The sequence below is a fragment of the Hippopotamus amphibius genome, chromosome 5, assembly GCF_030028045.1.
Source record: "Hippopotamus amphibius kiboko isolate mHipAmp2 chromosome 5, mHipAmp2.hap2, whole genome shotgun sequence".
Lineage (NCBI taxonomy): Eukaryota > Metazoa > Chordata > Mammalia > Artiodactyla > Hippopotamidae > Hippopotamus > Hippopotamus amphibius.
The window spans coordinates 64,293,588-64,318,898 of record NC_080190.1 but is presented as its reverse complement, the minus strand read 5'-3'; the positions used below and the strand labels follow the sequence as shown (position 1 = coordinate 64,318,898).

At 38.2% G+C, this 25,311-nt stretch overlaps 1 protein-coding gene across 5 annotated transcripts in view; it reads right to left on the bottom strand.

Annotated features, from left to right (window-relative positions):
* Positions 1–1,810: 1,810 nt before the first annotated feature.
* Positions 1,811–25,311, bottom strand: part of ASCC1 (activating signal cointegrator 1 complex subunit 1) — a 110,672-nt gene continuing 87,171 nt past the window's right edge. For 3 of the 5 annotated variants that reach the window (XM_057735005.1, XM_057735006.1, XM_057735004.1), the window contains exons 10-11: positions 6,385–6,543; positions 4,995–5,304 (exon numbers count right to left, since the gene is read on the bottom strand). In XM_057735005.1, coding sequence (XP_057590988.1) covers positions 6,427–6,543 — 117 coding nt within the window. In that variant the 3' untranslated portion in view covers positions 4,995–5,304; positions 6,385–6,426. Of the gene's footprint in view, positions 4,297–4,318; positions 4,933–4,994; positions 5,305–6,384; positions 6,544–25,311 lie in introns of those variants that run through there. The other 2 variants (XR_009053722.1, XR_009053721.1) reach the window with 2 other exon arrangements.

Below are 25,311 nucleotides of genomic sequence, written 5' to 3'. Positions count from 1 at the left end.
ATCTTATGAAGTCCCTGGTCTTCTGGAATTACTACAGTTGCCCAATAAAGAGTTTGGGAAGGCACTAACAAGATGCCCTTCAATAAGACAACAGCTGTTTCCAGACCCCTGAAGGTCAAAATGTTTCCCACACTCCTGGGTAGAGCCTCCAATGGGAACTACCTTCTATAGCACCTTCAAGTTGGGTCAATATTAGCCCTGTGCTTAAAGCAAATCAGTAACAGTCCAGGACTGTTAGTTAATCTAATAGTAAAGCTATTTAGGAGAGAAAATCCAAATTTCCAAATGAGGGAGGAAAGAGTTGTAGAAAATGGACAATAACTATAGCTTATAAAGAAGAAAAGTTTTTCCTAAATTTTGAGAGATTTACTGGCACGTCAGCCTTTTCAAACCAAAGGGGCCCCAAAGCTGCTGGGTGTATTTGATAAATGGTACATATGTTTCATGCTCTTTTTCTGTTTGTATTTAATACCTAGCAATACAAAATAGAGGAAGAAACCTCAGTTTCCAAATAAGAAACTTAAATTTAACCACATCTTTAAAACCATTTAATCTCATTTCTAGATGACCTCACAGACATAAAAAGACAAACACACGAAGATGTTCAATCCAGAATTATTTATAATAGCCAAACCTGGAAACCAAATCAAGGTCCATTAGTTAGGGACTAATTAAATTATAATACAGACAACAGGCTATGGTGCAGAAGTAAAAACCATGTAAAAAATCTGTATCTATTGATAACTAATGTGATCCACTCAATATTACTGGGTAAGAAAAGCTCATTATAGAAGACCATGTATCATTTGATCCCATTTGCAAGGAAGTAATAGTATAGTGCAGCAGTTCTCAAACTTTCTGATCTCAGGAGTCCTGAACACTGAAAGATTACTGAGGACAGCCAAAGACCTTTTGTTTTTGTTTATGTGAGATATACAGTATAGACATAGATATAGACTGTACTTGAAAATAAAACTAAGCATGCCCCTCAATTTTTCTGTGAACCTAAAATTGCTCTAAAAACCTTTAAAAAAAAAAACCCTTAATTTAAAAAAAGGTTTTATTTAAAAATACCAAACCCATATTAATATTAAAATATTTTATGAAAAAAATGATATCCCCCCCCCCCCAATTAAAGAGTAGTAGTATTGTTTTACACTTTGGAAAATCTTTTTAATGTCTGGCTCAAAAGAAGAAAGGTAGATTACTTTCTGTATTATAGCAAGTGTATTAATTTGTTAAAGCTGCCATAACAAAATACCACAGACTGGGTGGCTTAAACAACAGCATTTATTTTCTCAATAAATTCTGGAGGCTAGAAGTTTAAGATCAAGGTATTGGCAGACTTGGGAATTCCCTGGTGGTTCAGTGGTTAAGACTCCCCACTTTCACTGCCAAGGGCCTGGGTTCAATCCCTGGTTGGGGAAACTAAGATCCCACAAGCAGCACAGTACAGCCAAAAAGAAAAAAAAAAGGTCTTGGTAGACTTGGTTTCTTCTGTCTCCTCCTGGCTTGCAGATAGCTGCCTTCTTGCTGTCACACATGGTCTTTCCTCTGTGCACGCACAAATCTGATGTTTTTCTTTCTTTTTTGGTTGCCAAATGATCCTTTATTGAAATATTTTCCTTTGTTGTCCTTAACTAGCTGGGCATTCCATTGCACCACTGCTGATGTCATCCATGATGTCATGAGGGTGGCAGCCATCAACATTGGAGTCCACAGACTGGGCAGTCCCTGGGGTCTCTTTAATGGTACCGGACAGTTTTTGAGCTAAAAATAAGTGCCACATCTGTTGGGCAATATTGACAATCTCATCAAAAATTTTATTTCCACTGCGCTTAATGTTCTGCTTTTTTCTGTCTATTGGCCATTCCTTGAGGGCTTTGATGATCAGGGCAGACACAGAAGGAACTTCCTCAGCCTGGCCCTGTCTGTTCTGAATTGGTCAGTTTCACTGTCATTCTCAGACCCTTCCAATCACCACTTACTAGGCAATATCATCAACCAAACTTTTTTAGAGACAGACCCAGCGGGCCGATCTTGGTAGTCAGGGGTCTGATGTTTCTTTGTGTGTCCAAATTTCCTCTACTTATAAGGACATCGTCAGACTGGCTTAAGGCCCATCCTAATAGCCTCAGCCTCATTTTAACAATCATCTCTTTAAAGGCTCTATCTCCAAATAGTCACATTCTGAGGTACTAGGGGGTAAGGGCTTCAACATATGAATTCTCAGGGGACACAATTCAGCCCATAATAGCAGCTATAATGGGAAGTAGCTAGTAACAGCACAGCAGAAGTACTGAGAGCAAACTGAGTGAATCTCTAAAAACACATATCTATAACCTAAACCTACCAACTTACAAAATTCTAGAAAACACAAAAATATACAAACACAACATTCTATTAACCACCAGTGTGATGATGTTACCATATCACATAGCCTCTGGAAAACTCCATTGTACACTCAGGAGAGAATTAGAGTGAAAAAGGCAAATTATGCCTTAATATTTTTATGCAAATAGTAGGACCTTCCCGCCCATTGAAAGATCTCAGGGACTCTGAGGGGCCCAAAGACCATATTTTAAGAACCACAGATACAAGCTTTATGGTCTCAGGTAAATTTCTCAACCTTGTTAAACCTTAGTTTCTAAAATGTAGTTATTGATAACACCAACTTCAGTGGGCTTGTAAAGATTTAATGAATAAATACACATTATTCACAAATAAATGACAAATGTGAGCATTCTGCTAATGTTAGCTGTTATCATTTGTGAGAAATTACTTAGCAATATGACATATATGCTTAAATGCATAGGAAGTACTAACCTCTGGATGAGGAAATTTATTTTTTAAACAAATATTTAAATTGAAGCATAACATACACACTGGAAAAAGCATGAGACATAAAGTGTATAGCTTGATGATTTTTCACACAGCAATCTTATTTTACCTTTGTTTAAGAGATCATTTTATTAAGAATAACAAAAAAATTCCTGATAAACAACCACAATAGCAGCCCCTATTCTCACCTATAGCATCCGTGGGCTTTGCTATCCATCTCCCTATAAGCATCAAGACAGAATCTGAGCAGTGTTCCTTAACTCAATAATCCTCTGGTCCCATCAGGTTCCCTTTAGCTCCAGGAAAAGCACACAGCGCAAGAGCAAACCTGAACCAAGCTTTGTGTCATTATGAAGATGGAGTCTCATCAGTGTCCAATTTAATAAACTCTGAAGTTCACTTAAAAAACAACCATTATAAGTAACATTTATCATGTCTCTACCAAGGGTATGGAGTTCATCTGGGGGTAACTCATTGTGCCCTCTTCAAAAAACACCAAAATTACTGTCCATAACAAAGTTCCCTATATAACACAAATCTTGTGTAATATTCACGGTGAGAGATGTTTTTCCCCTCCTCCTCTTAGAGGAGTTGAGGGTGAAGTCAGTACCTCAAAAGCCAACTGGGGCAATGTTAGGTGCAATTTAACTCTATTTCAGTGCAGAATAAACTGCAAAGTGCTAATACTAAGGGAGAATGGATTATAAGCACAGAAGTTAAATCCTCCAACCTTGACCCCATTACAGTTTGGTGAAAGGGGACCTGGAATGTTGAAAAATTCTTTTAGCTTCATTAAAAATTATTTGCTCTGTAACACTGCTGCTCTTTCCTAAAAGTTCTACATCAAAACTACCTGCTACTCCCCCTTCTACAACAGTAGTTAAAAGTGTACTTTCTTTAGAGCTACATTGTCTCAAACATTTGTCTACTGGCTTCTAGAGAGAAAACTTAAAATATAAATAATTTTTTTTCCAATTCTACCAATACCTACCAACTTACAAAACAAACAAAAATACATAAGCACGGTCTATAACCATCAGAGTGATGATGTCACCATATCACATAGCTGCTGGAAAACTCCACTGTACAAGCATGAGAGAATGAGAGTGAAAAAGACAAGTAACTTGTGAAAAATTACTTAACAGTATAAGTCCTTAAATGCATAGTTACCTCTAAATACTAAATGACAGAATTTCTAATTGTGTTAAGAATTTAGCATTTGATATGTAAAGTTACATTTTGCAAAGACAAAATTTTTTTCCCTGAAAACGTAAGTCATACCTCTGATATTCAAAAGAAGACATCTTTACTTCCTGGTCAAGGTCACCCAACGACAGCTGTCAGAAAGAAACCAGTATGACAGAAGCGGTACCAAGATGAGATGAGGACACTGAACTCCACAGTCGACCCAGCTATTCAGTACTACCTTTGGGAGCACTCATTCCCATATGCCATCTAACAATCAGAGGTGAGTGAGATAAAAGTTCAACTTAAATTAAAAATGAATATTACCAGTAGAAAGCTTTTTCAGGAAACACCAAGCCTGCAGGCATCAATATGTAAGTCCTGGATGAAAAATATGCTATGCCAGTGAATAAGTGATGGCAGCACTGCATCCCAACACACACTGATCAAGGGGGTCAAACTGAAACTATATAATAATACTAAAAGAAAAACACAGTTACTTTAGAAATTCATTTATTCACAAACGATCTGTGCAGTCACACTGATAACAAATCTCTGAGTGCTATACACAGCCCTTACCATGTAGTGGCCTTAGTAACACATGGGGTTCAGAATCAGACTTCTCAAACAGCAAGTAAGAATCAAGATAAGACTAAGGAATGAAGGAAAGAGAGAGGGCGCGGAGGGAGAAGGGCTGTGAGGGGGTGAGATGAGAGGTGACAGTGAGGCTGGAGCTCCGCAGCAGAGAGTGTGGCAGGACTGATGGGTGAGGCAAAGCTGTGCTGGGAGCTCCTTCCCTCTGCTGGTCTGCAGCAAGGAAGGAGTGAGTGCCTTCTGTGGCTGACACTCTCCCAGGGAACTGTGCATAGTCCTGCTGATATCATCATTGTTTTGACTGCTGCTGCCCTGAGAAGTAAACAGAAAAGAGCTACAATACTGCAGCTCCATCAACGGCATGGGACGGCAAGGGTTAGGGTAGGGTGAAGGAACAGGACTCTAAGAAACATAAAAGCTACCAACTTCAGAAAAAAAAGGACAGATCAAAGTAAAAGGTAAAAACCTTACCAGTTATTTAGCTAAAGTTAAAATTCTAAGTAGTAAAGGAACTGAAAGCAGGATCTCAGATATATTGTACATTTGTATGTTCATAGGGCATTTATTCATAATACCCAAGAGATGGAAGGAACCCAAATGTCCATCGATGGAAGACTGGATGAACAAAATGTGGTATTGTCGGCCCTCCACATCCATGGGTTCCACATCTGTGGAGTCAACCAACTGCAGACCAAAAATATTTGGGAAAAAAAAAAATTACAGAAAGTTACACAAAAGAAAACTGGAATTTACTGTGTGCCAGCAAATATTTACATGGCATTTACCTTGTATTTGGTATTATAAGTAACTTAGAGATGATTTAAAGTATAGAGAACGGTACAAGTTATATGCAAATATTATGCCATTTTATATAAGGGACTTGAGAATCCACAGATACCAAGGGAGGTCCTGAAACCAAGGGAAACCGAGGCATGAGTGTATATACATCCAATGGGATATTATTCAGCCTTAAAAAGGAAGGAAGTCCTGACACATGCTACAAAATGGATGAACCTTGAGAACACTGTGCTAAGTAGAATAAGCCCATCACAAAAAGACAAATACTATGTGATTCCACTTATATGAGGTATCTCAAGTAGTCAAATCCATAAAAACAGAGAGTAGAATGGTGGTTGTCAGGGGCCTGGGGGAGGGGGGAAACAAGAGTTGTCTAATGGGTACAGAGTTTCAGATTTGCAAGATGAAAAAGTTCTGGAGGTATTTCACAACAAGATGAATATATTTAACACTAGCCAACTGTACACTTTAAAATGGTGTATAAGATCATACATTTTATGTGTTTTTTACCACAATAAAAAAAAAAAGCCCGGGTATTGATTAAAAGTTAGAGTACAGGGGGAAGGGAAAAATACAAACCTTCTAAAATTTGTAGATATTTGATTTAGGTGGAGAGATTAATAGGATCACACATTTTAAATTCTCTTTTAAAGTATTAATACAAAAAAGTTTAATGGTTGGGGCAAAATCACTACATATATCATAATGTGAATCTGAGCTCCAATGGGCTTCAGAGGTATTCCAGAGAAGAGCTTTGGAAAAAGAGATAGACCCTGTGAAAGATGAACAAACTAAGGGTTACTGGCGTATGTTGTCCCTGTGCCCACGATCATCTTGGCTGACACAGTGATGACTGTGGACACCATTAGACACCATGGTATCCTTGGGGAGCCACCCAGGAAAGTTATCACCCAAATTTCCACATCCCGTCTTGGCAGTTAAAATGATGATACTTTCCCTCAGCACCTTGTAAGGATGTTTAAATTCCAGTGTTTCCCAAGATCCACCTCAGGAGAAGTTGATTTGTCCGCAGGAGGCGTAGTTTCCAAAGCTGTCTACTGTGAACCTCTGAGAGACGTGAATTGAATTGAGCTTTAGGGTACCAAAGTGGAAGTTCTCAAACAGCTAAAAGGAAGAATAAAAACCCAGAATGAATATCCAAAGAAAATCATAGATGAAAATATTAAACATCAGATTCTCTTATAAAAACACCACAACAGTCCCGACAAACCTCCTGTACTTTCTTTTCAGTATTTATTCTGAAAAATGATCCTGGAGAGGAGGGGTAGAAGTGGGAGTGAGAAAAGAACAGCAGCTCTTCTTGATTAATTAAAAAGCCTCCTCTGATAAAATGCACTAGAAAAAGAGGTCTGAGAAGTCAACTCCAAAATGTGTTTACTGAGCAGATATGATCAAGAACTTGTAACAAATATCCTGGGGCCATACCCTGATTCATAGGGCCTAACAAAACTGCTTCTATGACTTTCACTTACTGACCATAGAGGATGTTAGTTTTGTTACAGCCAGGATAAAATTTGATATAATACATTCCTTTACCTCATCAACAACATTTATGAGAAACACTGACTAAAATAAACAGAAGATAAGGTTCCTGCCCTACAAATGATTCTGATAACCCAGCAAGGAGTACAGAACACTTTCTCACACAAAATAGCCAGAGGAACACTTCTATTGAATGATATAATAAGTACAAATGATAATATTTATCAAAAACCTTTCATTAGACTTTGGATTCAAGCCAGCATCCTGAAGTAAATGCTCTTTACTACAATTACTTAAAAAGCTTTCAACTTTGTCAGAGGGAGGGATGAGCCTCACCCTGAGAAAGACCTGCTTTTGTGATTAGCACATTTACAAGGCAGAATGCAAAATGACATCAAAATTCATCCCAGGAAAATTAAGCCACACTGAGTAGATAAGCAGTGTCAAAGAGTAAAGGGCTGACCTTCTTTTGTTAGGATGCAAGAGTTGCTCTTTCTTAAAATGTCAGCACGATCCTGAGAAAGGCTTTCAGTACGTGAACCAACAATGCTTGAGTAGAACCTAAGGCTGAGACCTTTGCACATTAGCAAGTGACTGCCTTGTCTCTTCACTTATTTTTATACTATCTCTACAGCCATGGATTTCAGCCACTGTCACCTTTCCTCTTTCTGCAATTAATGGCCTAGCAAAATGCCTGGGGTTCATTAAAGGCTAACTTTATAAAGCCCAGTAAATATTGATTCTTCAACATGACATCAACTTGACCCCAAAGATCTATTTAGAGGTTGTATGCTGCATTGTCTTGTCTTTCAGAAAGGTGATCAGCTCTTGCCTGCATTGATTTACACAATTAACTTCTCTTCCTGGCTTTGGCAACCTGTTCAAACCATATATATCCTTTTGTGTAAAGAAATACAGCCTGAACATTCATCGGCTAATCCCTTTGTTGAATATTAATTTGAAGTGAGAGCCATGTCAACAAGACTGACAGATTTATAGCTTTACAAACTGAAGCCTTCCAGGTACAAAAAAGACATAACCAAAGGGGCAATAAAAGACAAGACAAAACAAAACTAAAAGGGAACTCATAATACTTTCAACAAGTTACTTTTTAGGGATTAGCAGCCCACGGTTCTTTTCTTTGTGCCTATGCTTCCAAGTGATGGAGACACCACAGCTAGGAGCCAGAAAGTACTTACCTCTGACTTCACTTTGCCTTATAAATACTTATAACCTCCAGACGGCATGATTTGCCAGGGAAATTTCTCACGCTTTAGGTGTGAAGCAAAGAGCAAATACAGCGATAATGTGATTTCAGTGCAGAATTACAAAATTAAGAGAGAAGACTGAACACAAATTCTCACGCTCCTCAAAGGCAAGAGCAGCGGGTAGGAATGTGGGAAGACATTCGGGAACCTTTCTGAAACCTTGAAAATGTTGAAGTATGTGGGCCGAGCGATGGGATTCAGAATGTCCTGCTTGAGCAGTGGAGGAGCTGAGGGTGCGGGGCGTGGAGACTAATATCACCCTGTTTGGTCCTGAGGGATGGCTGGTTAGCCAAAGACGGGTAAGATTCCTCAGAGGAGGAACAACCTAAGACAGGCACAGCCGCAGAGGGGCCAACAGGGGTGGTGCATAGAACCTTCCTTATATCACCGTGTTTGGCCCTGGAGGATGACTGGTTAGCCAGAGACGGGTAAGATTCCTCAAGGGAGGAACAACCTAAGACAGGCACAGTCGCAGAGGGGCCAACACGGGTGGGGCACAGACCCCCAATATCTGAGAGAGGTCTCCTGCCCCCAGGGCTGTTTTGCTCTCCACCCCCAGCTCAAATCCACACCTGCTCAACTCGGACCCAGGAAGTAAACAAAGATAATTGCCTCAGTCATGTGAGGCCTTTGATTGTTTATGAGTGTAACCTGAGAATGTCAGCCCACGAACTCAATAAAAGCAGCCTGGGATGAGTCAGCAGGGCTCTTGATCCAAGAGGTCTTGAGCCCCCCGTCCCACTTTTCTCTTCAGTCTGTGTCTGTGTCTTCTTCAAGCTTGCGGCACCCGTCACTCGCCTCGAGTCGCCGAGCTGGTCTCGGCATAGGAAGAGTGAAGTCAGTCTACACTTACAACAAGCACGTGGGAGCTGGGTGGCTGTGGAGAGATGACACCACCCACAGTACAAGATCATAATGGGCAAAGACTCAATAAGATGAACAAGTCAAAGTACCTTCCTTGTAAACTCTAAAGCACTACTGAAAAGTAAATATTTCCTATGATGTTTACAACAACTCTCTGCTCTTCGTAACCTGTCCTTATGCTACCTTCATAGGCTGCCATCTTTTTCCACACCTTTTGGTAACATCGTAATCAAATGGATTTTTTCTCCAAAGTCCCGAGTGCAAGACCAAGCTTCATTTTAGCCTTTCCTGTTCCCATGTTCTTGTTCTCTCTGTACGTTTATGATGATTTAATAACAATTTTTCAGTTATTTTATTGTTTAGTCATTGTTTTATCTTTAGTCTTAAGCTTTTCTTTCAGTTCTGCCGATTATTTCTAGTGACTCATTAAAATACAAGCTCTATAGAAGAAGGATCTTTTATGTTCTTCAAGGCTGAATCCCACTATATGCTGTAACTGTATCTAGTAGACTGCATATGATCAATAAATATTTATTGGATAAAATGGCAACAAAAACAAATGTTGGAGATGTCTGTATATTTTGTGTCAGAAAAGATAAAAGTATCACATGGCCTTGTTTAGATGGATATAAAAATCTTATTTATAGAGCACCACCTAGGAATCCTTGAATAAGACTTACCCAACCTTTAATCATACCTCAAATGTAACTACATATGAAGAAAGAATTTATAGTTAGTAATGGAAATTTCACACATTCCTTTAAATTTCTATGTGTTTCTTATTTGTCAAAGCCTAGTCTTAGCTTAAATTTCTGACCTAGAATGTCACTGACCACCTGATGTTGTGCATTCTCATGTAAAGAGGCATATGATGTGGTATTGTCTCCCAGGCAACTGCCATCTGGTTAGGGAGACCGGGTATGTATCAGAAGAGAGGCATGCTGATGACATGGGTGTGTTCACCTTGTGAAAAGTTACTGTATCATGTAGTCAATTAAAAAGTTTACCTAAAACAATATAGTGGCAAAGGTTAAGTGTAGGAGGAAAGGTACAGACAATCAATAAATGCAGCAGGAGGTGAAAACACTGGATGCAGGGGACTGGAGCATCTAGAAAAGCCATCTGGAAGAGACAGAAACTGATCTGGGCCTTGTAGCAAGTCTAAGACTTAGTGAAGAGGAGGAGGGAGGGCAGCATGAAGGTAGAAATGGGTATGGAGGGTCAAGTAGACCAGGTCAGATGTATGGAGGGTTCCTAAAAAGAAGTAGTGAGAAGAGTAAGGCTAGAGATGTAAGGAAGGTGAATCAGATTAAGGGCGGCCCTGAGGGTCAGGTTCAGAAGTTCAACTTCATTCTAGTTGGTGGGGAACCACTGAAGCCTTCTGAGGAAGCTGGTGGCCCAAGATGAAAACCAAGGGAAATTAATCTGGGTGTGGTATATTGTGCTGACTGGAGAAAGGAACAAGAGAAGAAAGAAAAGAAGACCAGGGTAGCAGTTAAGTTGTGAGATACTGTCTATTGACTAAAAATAGTAGTAGTGGGCCTGGAAAGATTGGAGCAGATGTGAAATACTATGAATGAAACATAGAACAGACTCTGTGATTTTCTGGATGAGAGGAAGGAGACAGGAAAAAAAAGATGAGAAAAGTCACATATGACAGGGTATGTGAGGGTACCATTGGTAGTAACAGAACATTTCAGAGTGGGAGCTATTTTATGGGGGGAAAAAAAAAATTCAGGTCTGTTTACACACTCATGTCTGTATCTTTAGGCTTTGTGTCTCAAGCCCTTCTCCAATCAAGGGTTTGCCTGTTATGCTCTGAAAATATATACTAAAGACATGAAATCTGTAGCACAGTTAAAGTGGAAGCACATCACCATAAAAACTTTACAACTGTCCATTTTTTTAATTGAGTAGTAGTTCTCTATATATTAGGGAAATGAACTCTTTGTGTGATGCACTGCAAACATATTTTACCCCAGTTTGTCATTTGTCTTCTGACTTTACTTATGGTGATTTTTACCATGTCAGTTTAAATTTTTATAAACTCAAATATATCATAACAGATTTTTAAAATAGTTACCTAATGCCAATATTGTTCTATATTAAAAGATCAAGTGAACAACAAACATATGTGTTGACAAGACACTAATGAAATAAAGATCATAACAGCTAAAGTTTACTGAGCAAGCATGCATGACAGGCATTAAACTTTCAGGCTCTATGTGATTATCTGACTCCTCACAACACCTCAAGAAGCAGATACTATTATTAACCCCCATTTTAGAGCTGAACTTGAAGTTTAAAAAGCTAAAGTAACTTGCCCAAGAATATACGGCAAGTAAACAGTGGAAAACTGACATTCATAAAGCTGGAAAAGAAAAAATTAAAAAGGAGATTAAGATTCAAACCCAGAACTTATATACAAAATAGAAACAGAACTACAGACATAGAAAACAAACTTATGGTTACCAATGAGGAGGGAGGGAAGGGATACATAAAACAGATAACCAACAAGGACCTACTGTATAGCACAGGGAACTATACTAAATATTGGTTTGATAACCTAAAAATCTGAAAAATAAATAAATAAATAAATAAAAAAGATATGTATGTATGTACAACTGAATCACTTTGCTGTACACCTGAAAGTAACACAACACTGTAAATCAATTATACTTCAATTAAAAAAAAAAAGATTCAAACCCAGGTAGCCTAACTCTAGAGTCTGTGCTCTTTAACCTCTGCACTCTACAGCCTCTCCTTATAGGTGAGGCCCTTTAAAACCTAGCCCTGTTAAACCACAGAGAGGAAGCGTGACTCATAAAACTCAAAACTTGGAAAGACTGAAATGAACATGTTCTTTCCTTGTTATTCCTACTTTCACTGTCACCTGGTTTAAGAATCAGATGGCTCTAGTTCAGCTAGAAGAATTTTAATTGAATTCTGGATGAAAATAAGCACAAATCAACTAGAGGGCTCCATTTAATTACGTACCTGAATGGAGAAGAAGAAGAAGCTGAAACCAGAAGTTTAAAAAAAGAAAAAAGAAACTTGGTTGCTCTTTACAGGCTAAAGTAGTTCAAGAAGAGCAAAGTGGTCTATTGTTTAGAAAATAAAAGACCTAAAAGGAAAAATTTAAATTAAAAAAGAATCACGGCAAGGTATTTAAATCATGTTGAGCTTTTTTCTCCTCACTGTTGTTTTGTGACAATTCCCTTAGGGATTCTGAAACCTAAACCTTTTTCTTTCTGAAAACATTTCTCTCTGACCCTCACACAGAGCCCTGTTGTGTTGGAAGCCAGCATTTTTTAAAGCTTGCCATAAAGGAACAAAACAATGAACAGCTGCACAAAACTACAAATATTTGATAAGGAAATAAAAAAAGAATTTAAGACTGCCAATATTTGTGATATCACTTGTAAGTAATAAGTACTGATTTGGACAATTTAAGAAGAAAATTTAAAACCCAAGTAAATGTAAGTATGACATTTGAAAACTGTTAAGCATACAGCTGCTATTCTTTATTGACTCTTCACAGTTATCTTCAGAAAATTAAAGTTTTCTTACCACCAAGTAAACAGACAAATGTGGACCACCAAGATGAAAAGGTTTTTGGTCAAAACCAAAGTTTCCCTGACAGAATCTCATGACAAAGATCCAACTATCCTGCTGTCCCCTGCTCACATGATCTGTGAAGCTTACCATATTTAGTTTGTACATGTTTGTTTCCTAGGGAGAACACAGAAGGAATTATTGATTCCTGGTAGTGTAGTGGTACACAATGAAAGAAAACAAACAGCAAGATTTAAGGGCTAACTGTGGTCATTTTTCCTTGTGCTCATCTCAGACCTTCTACTCCTTCCTCTCAGGCTCTATGACACAACCATAAAAGATGAGAAATAATTCCACATGCGGCTAGGCTGCAAAGATGAGCCTGAAAATCTCAGTGAGAGGTGGGGAGGAGAGTAAAGAGGAACCTTCTCATATCTGTGACCTCCAATGTTGGTAGAAATGTAAACTGGTGCAGCCACTATGGAAAACAGTATGGAGGTTCCTTATAAAACTAAAATAGAGTTACCATATGGTCCAGCCATTCCACTCCTTGGTATATATCAAAAAAAAGTTTAAAAACAATATAATTCAAAAAGATACATGCACCTTATTGTTCACAGCACCACTATTACAATAATAGCCAAGATATGGAAGCAAACTAAGTATCCATCAACAGATGAATGAATAAAGAAGATGTGGGGGGTGTGTGTGTGTGTGTGTGTATATATATATATATATTTTGTGTGTGTGTGTGTGAGATTGTGTGTGTGTGTGTTTGTGTGTGTAGGAATATTACTGTGTCATAAAAAAAAGAATGAAATTCTGTCATTTGCAACAATGTGGATGGACCTAGAGAGTATTATGCTTTAATAGTTCAGATAGAAAAACACAAATACTGTATATTATCGCTAATATGTAAAAGCTAAAAAATAAAACGAATGTATATAGCAAATCAGAAACCGACTCACAGATACAGAAAACAAATTAGTGAATACCAGTGAGAAGAGGGAAGGAGGGAGGGCAAGATATGGGTTTGAGATTAACAGACACAAAATACTATCTATAAAATAGATAAGCAACAAGGATATACTGTACAGCATAGGGAATTATAGCCATTACTTTGAAATAACTTTTTTTTTTTGGCTGCACTGTGCGACATGAGAGATCTTAGTTCCCCCACCAGGGATCAAACCCGCACCTGCTGCAGTGGAAGCAGAGTCTCAACCACTGGACTGCCAGGGAAGTTCTAAAATAACTTTAAATGGAATATAATCTATAAAAATACTGAATCAGCCTGCTGTACACCTGAAACTAATATAATATTGTAAATCAACTATACAATTTAAAAAAAGTAAGTCCTATGAAATTTATAGTCATTCCTGGTATATGCAAGTTAAACTAACCCTTAGAACATAATCTGGTACAACTGAAAATAAGTACTGGTGTTCAATTAATGCAAGTATTTAGAAGGATACAGCAGGTCCTCTTTATCCCCCAAGAAAGGATGATTTCTATTGTTTTCATGCATGGCAATTAGACTCTTGAAACCTAAAGTAAACAGGAATAGCAAATGCACACTACTTTGAAGTTTTCCCAATGTTTTTCTTCTATAATCTGTTTTACCAACTTCTATTTCTCACAATTACCCCCTGTTTACAGATACAAGTAACGGTAATAACACTATTTTGTACTTAATAATAATGCTCACCCACCTACCTCCCCTTCCAGGGATGGTATGAGGATGAATGGAAGACAGTCTGACAAGCACTTTGAGCTCTTTGGAAGGCACTCCTGCAGGAAGCCTTGCTGAGGCTAAATAATACCTTTCATCTAAGGATCTAAAAGTATCTCACAAAGCCCAGATCATTAACCCTTCAAAAAATCACTGTGACATAAACCAGAGCTCGGCATTATTATCCCAATTTAGAAGATAAGATACAGAGACAGGCTAGGTCCACTAACATTGTTATTTAAATTTAAGAGTTCCTGGGACCAGGCCTAGAACATGGCCTGCAGAAGGCCACGTCCACATGGCAGTGTGCATTTGTCTCACAATCTGAGTAACAAATCCATACCAAAGAATGCCAAGTGGGGAAGAAATTTCATCCTTGGGCTATGTGTATGCAATCAGACAGCAAAGGAAGCGTTCACTTGGTTTTGTAGCCAAGAAAGAGAAACAAGTAATGTGAAAAACTATAATCACAGCCCTTGGAAGATCGTAAATGAAAAAACAACAAAACAAATTATGGTATATTTCAGAAGTATTCTTCATGAAACTGGCCTCTAGGTACAAGAATGATAAGACTTTTGGCAGTAAACAGAAAGATATGGACAACAGGCTAAAAATATAATAGATTTGAAAAACATCACAGCTCTTCATATGTCATTTTGCTAATCTCACTTAGAATTAGGATCACAAATAAGTTTTTTCTTTTCCCACAAGTTGCGTTTCAAAGTTTTGTTTGTTCAAATTTCCCAAACCTAAAAAAAAATGATTCTGAGTTTCTGCCAAGGTACCAGGCAATTCAAATTCTCAAGCCTTCCAGTACCTTGCATTTTCCTTCTGGCTATGTGCAAGATTAGTCATGAAGAGAGCAAATATGAGAGATGTGAAGAGATAAGAAGGAAAAAGGTGATCTAACATCAGGTCAAAAACACCTTCCATCTACTTAAAAATATTCATATAGGCTGCACTCACATGGATTCTTTCTAAATCACCACAAAAGAACACAATGGAGCCTATTAACACTAAGGTAAGCCATGTCCCTCTACACACACAAACATACACAACTTCACCTGGAAACCAAAGACAGAAATGTCTTTTCTTTTGAAGAGAAAGATCAAAACAGTTCTTAGGGCAAACTAGACTTCACCGTTGTCAATAACCACATAGCTAGTCTCTCCCTCAATTTCTCCGTCTTTAAACAGGGACAATACCTTACAAGGATATTCTGCAGTTATAGGAAGATAAATTATCAAACGGAATTTTGAGCTCCATTACTGTCACTTGCCAACGCATCATTACAGGACAAAAAGCAGCTTCCTTAAAAGAAAGAAGAAAAGGTCTAGTAGGAACTCTGATAGCTTACAGTCTCTGTAGTCATCAACTGGTTTCACGGGGCAGTAATATTTTTAAAGAATAGAATAGAAACATCTACTTCAGTTTAGAAGATAATGTGGTTGGTTGTCTGGTGGTTACTACCCTAGAGTCACCTCCAAATACAGCCCTAACTCCACCCAAGATACCACATCTAATCTGAAACCTCAAACTGCACTGATCAGTGGTGAGAGAGCCAATAATAATAGCTAATAATAGCCAATAAAAATAGGACACACATAGTGTACCTCCAGAAGGCCAAGGGTACCTCAGATCTAAGAAGCAAGTCAAGGCCAGTCTGTGGGAGGAGTAATTCTTATCATCGATTACTTCTAAAAGGAAAGCAGCAAGAAGGATGTAATCAGTGGATCAGCTATGATTTTTCAACCTATCAGCATATCACTCCTGCTCTGGGCATCTCCATTAAAATAGTACCAAAAGGCTTGCATGTCACCAGAGCCCAAGTCTCATCTCCACTGACTGCAGGAGCAGAGGAACGTTATCAGGCTGCTCACACAGAATGGGGATGCAAACTTCCCTCATTGATGCTGCTCTCCCAAACCACCTGCCTGTCTTGGCTGCTGGGAATGTTATAGGCCTGACCTGAGGAGGTGCCAGGCAGAAGGCAGACAAACAGCCAGGGAATGAAGGCTTTAAAACCTCCTTCAAATAATTACGCAGGGTTGCACTTTTGGTTATTTGGCCTGAGCCTCACTGCTGACGTGAGGATTATCAAGTTTAAGACTCTGCTGGTAAGGCCAAATTACCTATTAGAGAGTGAATTAAAACCGCTATATACAAACAGGATGCCAGGCAGTTCTGCTGAGCACTTCAAGACTCAAAATGCCAAGGGACTTCCCCTCCCTGCAGAGCCTTTCAATTTTAAAAAGCAGCAAGAAAAAAATGTGGGGTAGAGGTAGGAGGAAGGAGGAGAGAAGAGGTTGTGCTGACACGGCTGAAGAACCCAGACCTCATCTCAGCACACACCAGCATGCTCTGCGGGTTTCCACAGCAGCACGTAGAATTAGCATCAGAGATAGGACGCTGGGAGTCGAGTTTGCTGCAAGATTTCTTCCAGAGAAAGCCTTGCCTTCAGGCATGGATATTACTGCTTCACCAGGGCAAAACTGCCCCAGGTGGCTGCTGGCTAGCAGGGACTCTTCAATGTCCTAAGCTTGTGACCACCAACCCTAAGGGCAGATGCCCTTTCAGAACTAATCTAGGTAACCTTTCTCTATATAAATTCTTTGCCTCAGAAGAAGGCGGCTTAATGCTCATTTAAATCTGTTACCACTCTTACTTTCAGTTTGGTCATCTTCCCTCAGGGATAACTCATAATTGTCCCTCAAACAATAGCAACAGAAGGTAAGTGTTTGATCTTTGTATTATATATGAGAATGGATGTGCAAGTCAGCAGAAAGGAGCAGAGATGATTTATGCTTGGCCTGGGTCTCTAGACAAGTGGCTTTAGGGAGGCGGGGCACAAAGAGGCTTACTGTTGTGCCAAGGGACAAATTTAGAAAAAGAACAGTGAGAAAGAAGAAAAGGTCATCAGGTAGAGCCACCTCCACTCCCACTTTTCCAACAGGAGAACAGCAGCCAGAAAAGTTAAAGAGCAAATCAGATGCCCCTCGGCAACATCAGGCACCAGCAAGAATATATATACATATAAATAAGAACTGTCCAAAAAATAGCTGGGTTTGAAATGCTTCCTTGGAAGATGAGAGAGAGGCTGCCACATGTTATCTTAGATTTTCAACTAAGTCCTTTCATCTTATTAGACAACAAGATGCGAAATATTTTGTCCTCTGTCAGAACCGCAGGAAAACTGTCTTCAATAGCACCACCAGAACATTATCTATTATGACATACACTTACTTACTTGTCTGTAATCCAGTCCAGATGGCCTCCTTCCCCTTTGCAAAGGTGTGGGCTAAATGTCAAATAAGCAAAAGGCCTTGGAAGAGGGACAGGGTTATCATCGCCACACACATCTCAGGAGTTGCAAGACAAACTGGTATCAATGTTTAAACTACAACTCAGAGCGCAAACTCTGAACTGGAGTTCTGGTTGACTTATATCTGTTTTTCTAGTTTTATTTTGTAATAATAATGTTCACCTATGACCATTAATTCTAAAACTGTTTCATCACTGAGATATGGGAAAGAGGACATGATTTCTTAAGAAATCATCACAGTTTCATCGCATGGTGAATGTCACTCTCATTTCCTTTGTCTCTTTCCACGATATCCTCCAACATTTGGAATAACACTTAGACATTGCTGGCACCAAGCCACCTAATCTAACATGGTTTCATTTGGTCTGATCTCTAAACAATAGGCTACCTCAAAGAAGAAAGAGCCCTGTCACCATTTCTAGGTGCAGATTTATATTTGGCTACTGGTGTGTTTACATTGTAGCTAAAAAACCAGAAGGGAATATATACATACAGTGGAATACTATACAGTCTTAAAAAGAAACTAAATCCTGATATGTGCTATAATGTGGATAAAACTTGGAAACATTTTATAATTGAAATAAGCCAGAAACAAGGAAAATACTGTATAATTCCACTTACATGCAGTACATATAGGAGCCAAACTCAGAGAGACAGAAAGTAGAATAATGGTCAGCCAAGGGTGGAGGGAGGGGAAGAATGAAGAATTGTTGTTTACTGGGTATAGAGAGTTTCAATTTGAGATGACGAAAAAGTTCTGGAGATGGATGGTGGTGATGGTTACACAGCAATGTGAATATGCTTTTTGATGCCACTGAATTATATGCTTAAAGTGGTTAAAACGGTATATCATATGTATATTTTACCACAACTAAAAAAACAAACAACAAAAAAATCACACAATGGACCCAAGTAAGCCACAACCCAATTCCCTTAATTTGTGAACTACACCCAAAATGACATACTAGGCCCCTAGAAATGAATATCTAAAAGAGGTAAATATTTCCCACAGGTACCTTGTCAAAAGAGTTTATAGGAATGGGACTTCCCTGGTGGCGCAGTGCTTAAGAATCTGCCTGCCCAGAAATAGAGACACAGATGTAGAGAACAAACATATGGACACCAAGTGGGGAAAGCAGGGAGGGTTGGGGGGGGGATGAATTGGGAGATTGGGATTGCCATGTATATGTTACTAATAAGAAAAAAAAACCAAATTGTACACTCTAAATATATGCAGTTTATTGTATGTTAACTGCATCTCAATAAAAGTTCTTAAAAAAAAAAAAAAAAAAAGAATCCGCCTGCCAATGCAGGGGAAATGGATTTGATACCTGGTCTGGGAAGATCCCACATGCCATGGAGCAACTAAGCCCGTGTGCCACAACTACTGAGCCTGCGCTCTAGAGCCTGCGAACCACAACTATTGAGCCCACGTGCCACAACTACTGTGGTGTATGCCTACAGCCCATGTTCCATGATAAGAGAAGCACCTGCAATGAAAAGCCCGCATACTGCAACAAAGAGTAGACCCCGCTTGCCACAACTAGAGAAAGCCCACACGTAGCAACGAAGACCCAATGCAGCCAATAAATAAGTAAATAAAATTTTTAAAAAGAGTTTACAGGAATGGGATTAGAGGGACCAAACAATCGAATACTTATCCCCATCACCCACAAATATACCAAGCAGATAGCTTAGTGTTTTATATTTAGTAGGTATTAAATAAAATATTTTTCATCTTGATAAAAACCAGAAATGATTTTAAGGAAAATAATTTTAAGCTCATAATTCTTTTCTACTCTCATTGTCTTGCCTATTTCTTGTCATTGCATAGGTTAGACTTTCCAAACCCATCATTCCTTGCCTGAGCCAAGACAAGGCATGAAGTATTCCAGTGCTACTGCAAAGATGAATAACCAATAAGCACAAATTCAAAAGAGTGAAGGGAGAAAAAACATCTTGCATGAACAGACAGCAACAGACCAGGGAGGGTGCATATTTCTAGAACGGATGTTGGCTCTGTCAAAAATCAGCCAACTGCTCTTTTTCCAGTTTCATTTTAACAATGGTTTGGCCTCACTGCCAGTCATATCTTTGGTTGCCCTCATTAGTGTTTTAAGACTTCATTTTCCAGGCAAAGTGACACATAAAACAAACACAGAGGATAAGTTTTAGTGAAATACTGCTTGGATTTGAATCTTCCCCCTGACCAGAACCCAATAATCTAAAACAAGAATGTACCCAAATCAAATTGAAGCATTTCAAACTGCACTTTTCCTTATATATCTGATGCTCTAAGAAACTGCCCAATCATCTTTCAGAAGTCTTTCAGATTTTTAACATATAATACACTATTTCTATTACTAGCAAAATCTGAAAAGCCCCTAATGATTTCCTGCATCTCAAGTTTTGTTTCTGTAATCATAATTTGCTCAAATTTTGTTTTGTAATCATCAAGAATGGAGGCAGGGGACTTCCCTGGTGGTGCAGTGGTTAAGAATCCTCCACAACTGCTAAGCCTGCGTTCTAGAGCCCACAAGCCACAACTATTGAGCCCGTGTGCCACAACTACTGAAGCCTGCATGCCTAGAGCCCATGCTCCGCAACAAGAGAAGCCACTGCAATGATAAACCCCCACATCACAATGAAGAGTAGCCCCCACTCAACACAACTGGAAAAAGCCATGTGCAGCAACAAAGACTCAACACAGCCAATAAATAAATAAATTAATCAAAAAAAAAAGAATGGAGGCAGAGCCATCTTTTATCACTAATAGAGCAAAGCAAAAGTGGTCATATTTTGGCAAGATGTCACAGCTTCCTTTCTAAATGCCACATTTTTCTGATATTCATACTAATTAAAAAATTAGCACAGGTTTACTTACAAGTTCACTGGTCTTTATTTTTCATTCAATACTTTTTATCAATACATTCTGTAATAAAGGATAAACGAAAATGCAAAAGAATTTCGCTGTTCGTGTTTCAAGTTAATTAGTGCACACCACAGAGAAACATAACATTAGTTTTGGATGTATTTTCAAATAAAAGGAATTTAAATGTAAATTCAAGCTCATTATCCCTATCAGCTGAACCTTGCTGATGTGAAGTAATAAAGTTGCAATTAAATTTAAAAATGAACTTCACTTATTAATGGAGGATTGTGAGGTATGAGTTATAGGTACATTTGACTTGGGGCTCTCTTTTCTTGAATTTAGTAAACTAATTTTTATTTATTTATTTATTTATTTGGTTGTTCCAGGTCTTAGTTGTGGCAGGCAGGCTCCTTGGTTGTGGCATGTGAACTCTTAGTTGCAGCATGCATGTGCGATCTAATCCCCACACCAGGGATCGAACCGAGGCCCCCTCTATCGGGAGTGTGGAGTCTTAACCACTGTGCCACCAGGGAAGTCCCTCTCATCTGTAATTTTTACCTTTCCTCTCTGCCCATGCAACATGTTGGATAATTTCTTCAGACATAACTTCCAGTTCACTATTTCCCTCTGCAGCTATATCTATTTTTCTAATTTGCTGCTAAACCCATCCACTGAGCTCTTAAGCTCAGCTACTGCATTTTATAGTTCTAGCATTTCTACTTGGTTCTTTTTCAAAATTGCTATATCACTTTTTCTTTGCAATAGTTCCCAATTACCTGATTAAAAAAAGGTTTTTTTAGCTTAAGTCTGATAATTCTAGAATTTCATGTCTTTATGAGTTCTGGATGTCTTTTTGCTTATGGTGAGTGGTTTCCTCATATGCCTAGTTATCTTTGTGTGTTGGCCATTTTGGGGGCAAAAGTTCCTTGGAAGAATATTTTTAGGCAGAGGGTGACGGAATTTTCTTCCAGAGAGGATTTTTCTTTACTCTTGCCAAGAACCTGGGAACACTACCAGTCCAGAGGCTCTTTCATCCAAGTTCAAGACTCCAAGGTCTATTTTCTCCTTTTAGAACCCTAACAGTTAATTTTTATACTGCCTGAGGATCCTCTTTGTCAGATTTTTCCCTCATGTTTTCTATCTCTCCACTTTGCCAGAGATTTCCTTGACTTTATTTTCCAGTCCTTAATTGAATATATATGTATGTGAGTATATATGTTATTTCCATGAACTCTCTTCTCATCACAGAAACCTTTTCTACATCTTGTTTTTTATTTTCCAATGAAATTCTTCAGAAAGTTGTATATTTGCTCCTCTAACAAGCTGCCTATTTTACATGATTGTCAAGAATGATGTGACTGCTTCCAATGCTGTAGATAAAAGCTATTACCAAATATTAGTATGTTCAAATGAAGTGAATTTAATAAATATCAACAGTGTATAAGCATAAATAGCCTAAAAAGAAACTGACATCTGCTTAGTGATTTTATGTAAATTAAAACTTTGGGAATTCCTTAGTAGTCTAGTGGTTGGAACTGGGCACTTTCACTGCTGGGGCCCAGGTTTGATCTCCTGGTCAGGGAACTAAGATGCCACAAGCCATGCGATGTGGCCAAAAAAAAAAAGAATTTCAAGTCATAGAAATATCAGGTAGTAAAAATGACACCATAGTTACAATGGTAATGAGAGATAGCAACTTTTTCTACATTCAATTTGCTTTTATTCACACTGATAAAATAGTGCAATGGAACATTTAGTGATAGGTTTTCAAGGCAAGGCTTTCTGAAAAAGGTGAGTTTTGGGGGAAAAAAAAATTCTAAAGAAGAGCCATGTGACTAAGAAGCAATTTTCAAGAACAGTATGTAATATGGCTTAATATTGAATTGGATAATAAAAAACACAGTATTTTCTTCCTTAGAAATAATATACTTTCTAAATGCTAGTCTTCCTTTGTAGTCATTAATACCTTTTTTAAAAAAATTACTGGGACTTCCTAGGTAGCACAGTGGTTAAGAATCTGCCTGCCAATGCAGGCGACACAGGTTCGATCCCTGGTCCAAGAAGATCTCACATGTTGTGGAGCAACTAAGCCTGTGCGCCACCACTACTGAGCCTGCGATCTAGAGCCTGTGAGCCACAACTATTGAGCCCATGTGCCACAACTACTGAAGCCCACACGCCTGGAGCCTGTGTTCTGCAACAAGAGAAGCCACTGCAATGAGGAGCCCGCACACAACAATGAAGAGTAGCCCCTGCTTGCCAAAACTAGAGAAAGCCCATGTGCAGCAATGAAGACCCAATGCAGCCAGTAAATAAATGAATGAATAAGTAAATAAATTTATGAAAAAAAATTACTAGCGAGTTCTCCATCTAATCTCTCTTCCCTTGAAAAAATCAAAATGAATTCATCTTTTCAATATTCTTCTAATACTCTGAAACAGAGTAATCATTGAAAACAAGCCTCTTCACTAAGAGTATTTAAGAAATTAACTCTGCCTTTGTTACCTTAGGACAAATAGACCACAGAATTGTCCAGGGAAGGACATGTGAGGCACATTCTGCTTTTTGACCTTGGTAGCAGTTACACTGTTCACTTTATGATTATTTGTTTAAAAGTACATATATGTTTTATGAACTTTTACCAAAGAGAATAAACAGTATGTATTTTTAAACAGCTTCCTTTATAGAAACTTCTCTAAATGAAGAAAACTAAATAAAGCTCTCATTTAAATGTATTCATTCTAACTGTCCTTTTAAGGACTTTAAGAGGCAGAGATGGAACAAAAGCAAAAATGAATGAAATACTTGAGTTGCTCTCATTTACAACTTTCAAAAAAGGTTTCAATGTACCTAGCCAGATTTAAAACATATTTTCAGGTAAAGTACTATTAAATATTAATATAGTTAAATACTGCCAATTCCCTCTTTCTCTAAACTTAAATATTCTCATATATAAAAAGAAAAAAAAAACAAATTCATCTCTTTTTTACTTGGTTTATATGTTCCAGGATTCTTAAGTATCTAAAGAAATGGCACTTTGACAGTGTCCTTTGATTTTGGACCTATAGTACTTTCTATTCTTTCCCAAATATATTACTGTGTCTTCATTTGTACCAAATCTCTGGAGACTAAAACCTAGGGCTCTAATGTCTCCTCTTCACTTTGCAGTTAGAAGCTATGCTTTTAAACAGTTACTACTGTACCCCTGTTCAATCTGCTGAGAGCACAGTCTTGCAATACCGATTCGATTGCATAAGGCCATTTCACAAGTTCCCCAAACAGACTTCTCTCTCCTGAAGCTGGCAGTTAATGACCATTCTACTTCTAGCTAGAGAGGGAGCGGTTGTTTCCTGGCAGTGTCTTTAGGTCAGCATGATTTCTCCATTTACAAGTTTATCACTACATTACAGATTAAAAAAAACACATCTTTGCTCCTATCCCTTAGATGAGAAATGGAAACTCTCTGACGGGACACTATCCTATTAATTTGGCCTAGGTCTCCTTCACTTGTACATCCTCCTTTCAGAGCTATCTGTCAGTCTTCCATAAAAAAACAGCCATTACTAAATATATTCCTTTTCTGGTTTGAAAAACACAAGGGAATGATTCTTTAGTTGTCAGTTCTTCTTTCAAAGTCCTTCTTAGGGTAAGAAAATTCTTATTTTAACTAGGAATAACCAGATACTAGTCTATAACAGTTGCAACAACTCTCAAAAGAACTATACAAAAAAAAAAATGTGGCTTCTACCTCCAAAAGTCATTGGAGACTTTTTTTTCTTATTAAGGCATCCAGAACACATAATATTATACTGAGCCAAAAGGACCAATTCTCTTCATGGAGTAGAATAGCAATTGGCTGTTACTCATTAAATTCTTACAGCAATGAGCAATGACTTGCATTCTCATTTTGTTTCTCTTTGAATAGCAGATGAAGCTGATTTTTTTTTCCAAGGCTGCTTCCCATCACCAGCATTCCTGATCCTTGACCTATGTAGCTGTTAATATGCTGCACACATATGCTTGGGCTCCTTAACAACCAATGCAGTTAACCTTTCTGTTTATCCCAAGTCAGTTCCTATCTTGTTAGTGAAAGTGATTTTTTTTCCTTTCTAAACATAATAATTATATCTGGTACAAAAACTATATACAATCCATCAGTTTCTTTAATCTTTTTTTTTGCAAGGGGTTCAGGGGCCATGGGTTCTCATATTCTAATTGAGAAAGACTTGCCTTATAATTCCAAAAGTGGGCTGCTTGCTATAGCTACTTCATAAATACAGTTACTATCTCTTATGTGCTTGGGAGGCTAGTTGTTGGACGCCACATTTTATCTTTATTCTCAAAGAAAAGTTAATTCCTTTGATTAAATATAAGTGAAAGACTATCTTTGTATTTTCTGGAACTAATGATTAAATAGTAATATATTGGAAATTCTATCAAAAGATACTTTGTTACAACTACCTGTGTTCAAAGGTACTTCTCCATCTCATAATTTGCCCACATCATTTTATACTGTAATTACCTGTTAACCAGCTATATCTCTCAAAGACAGGAAGCTCCTGGAAGGTAGGGACTATATCATAATGACTGTTTTATCTGCAAGGCACATGGTCTGACAGATGGTATACAGTCAATAAGTATTTCTGTTGATGTTAGTATTAACTCAAAAGTCTAATTCTTAATTAGCCAGTTTTAGACTAATTGGCACACCTAGTGCCCCAACATATGTCTAGTCAGATACTATCACAGTTCAAAAAGATAGGTCCAATTTCAAATA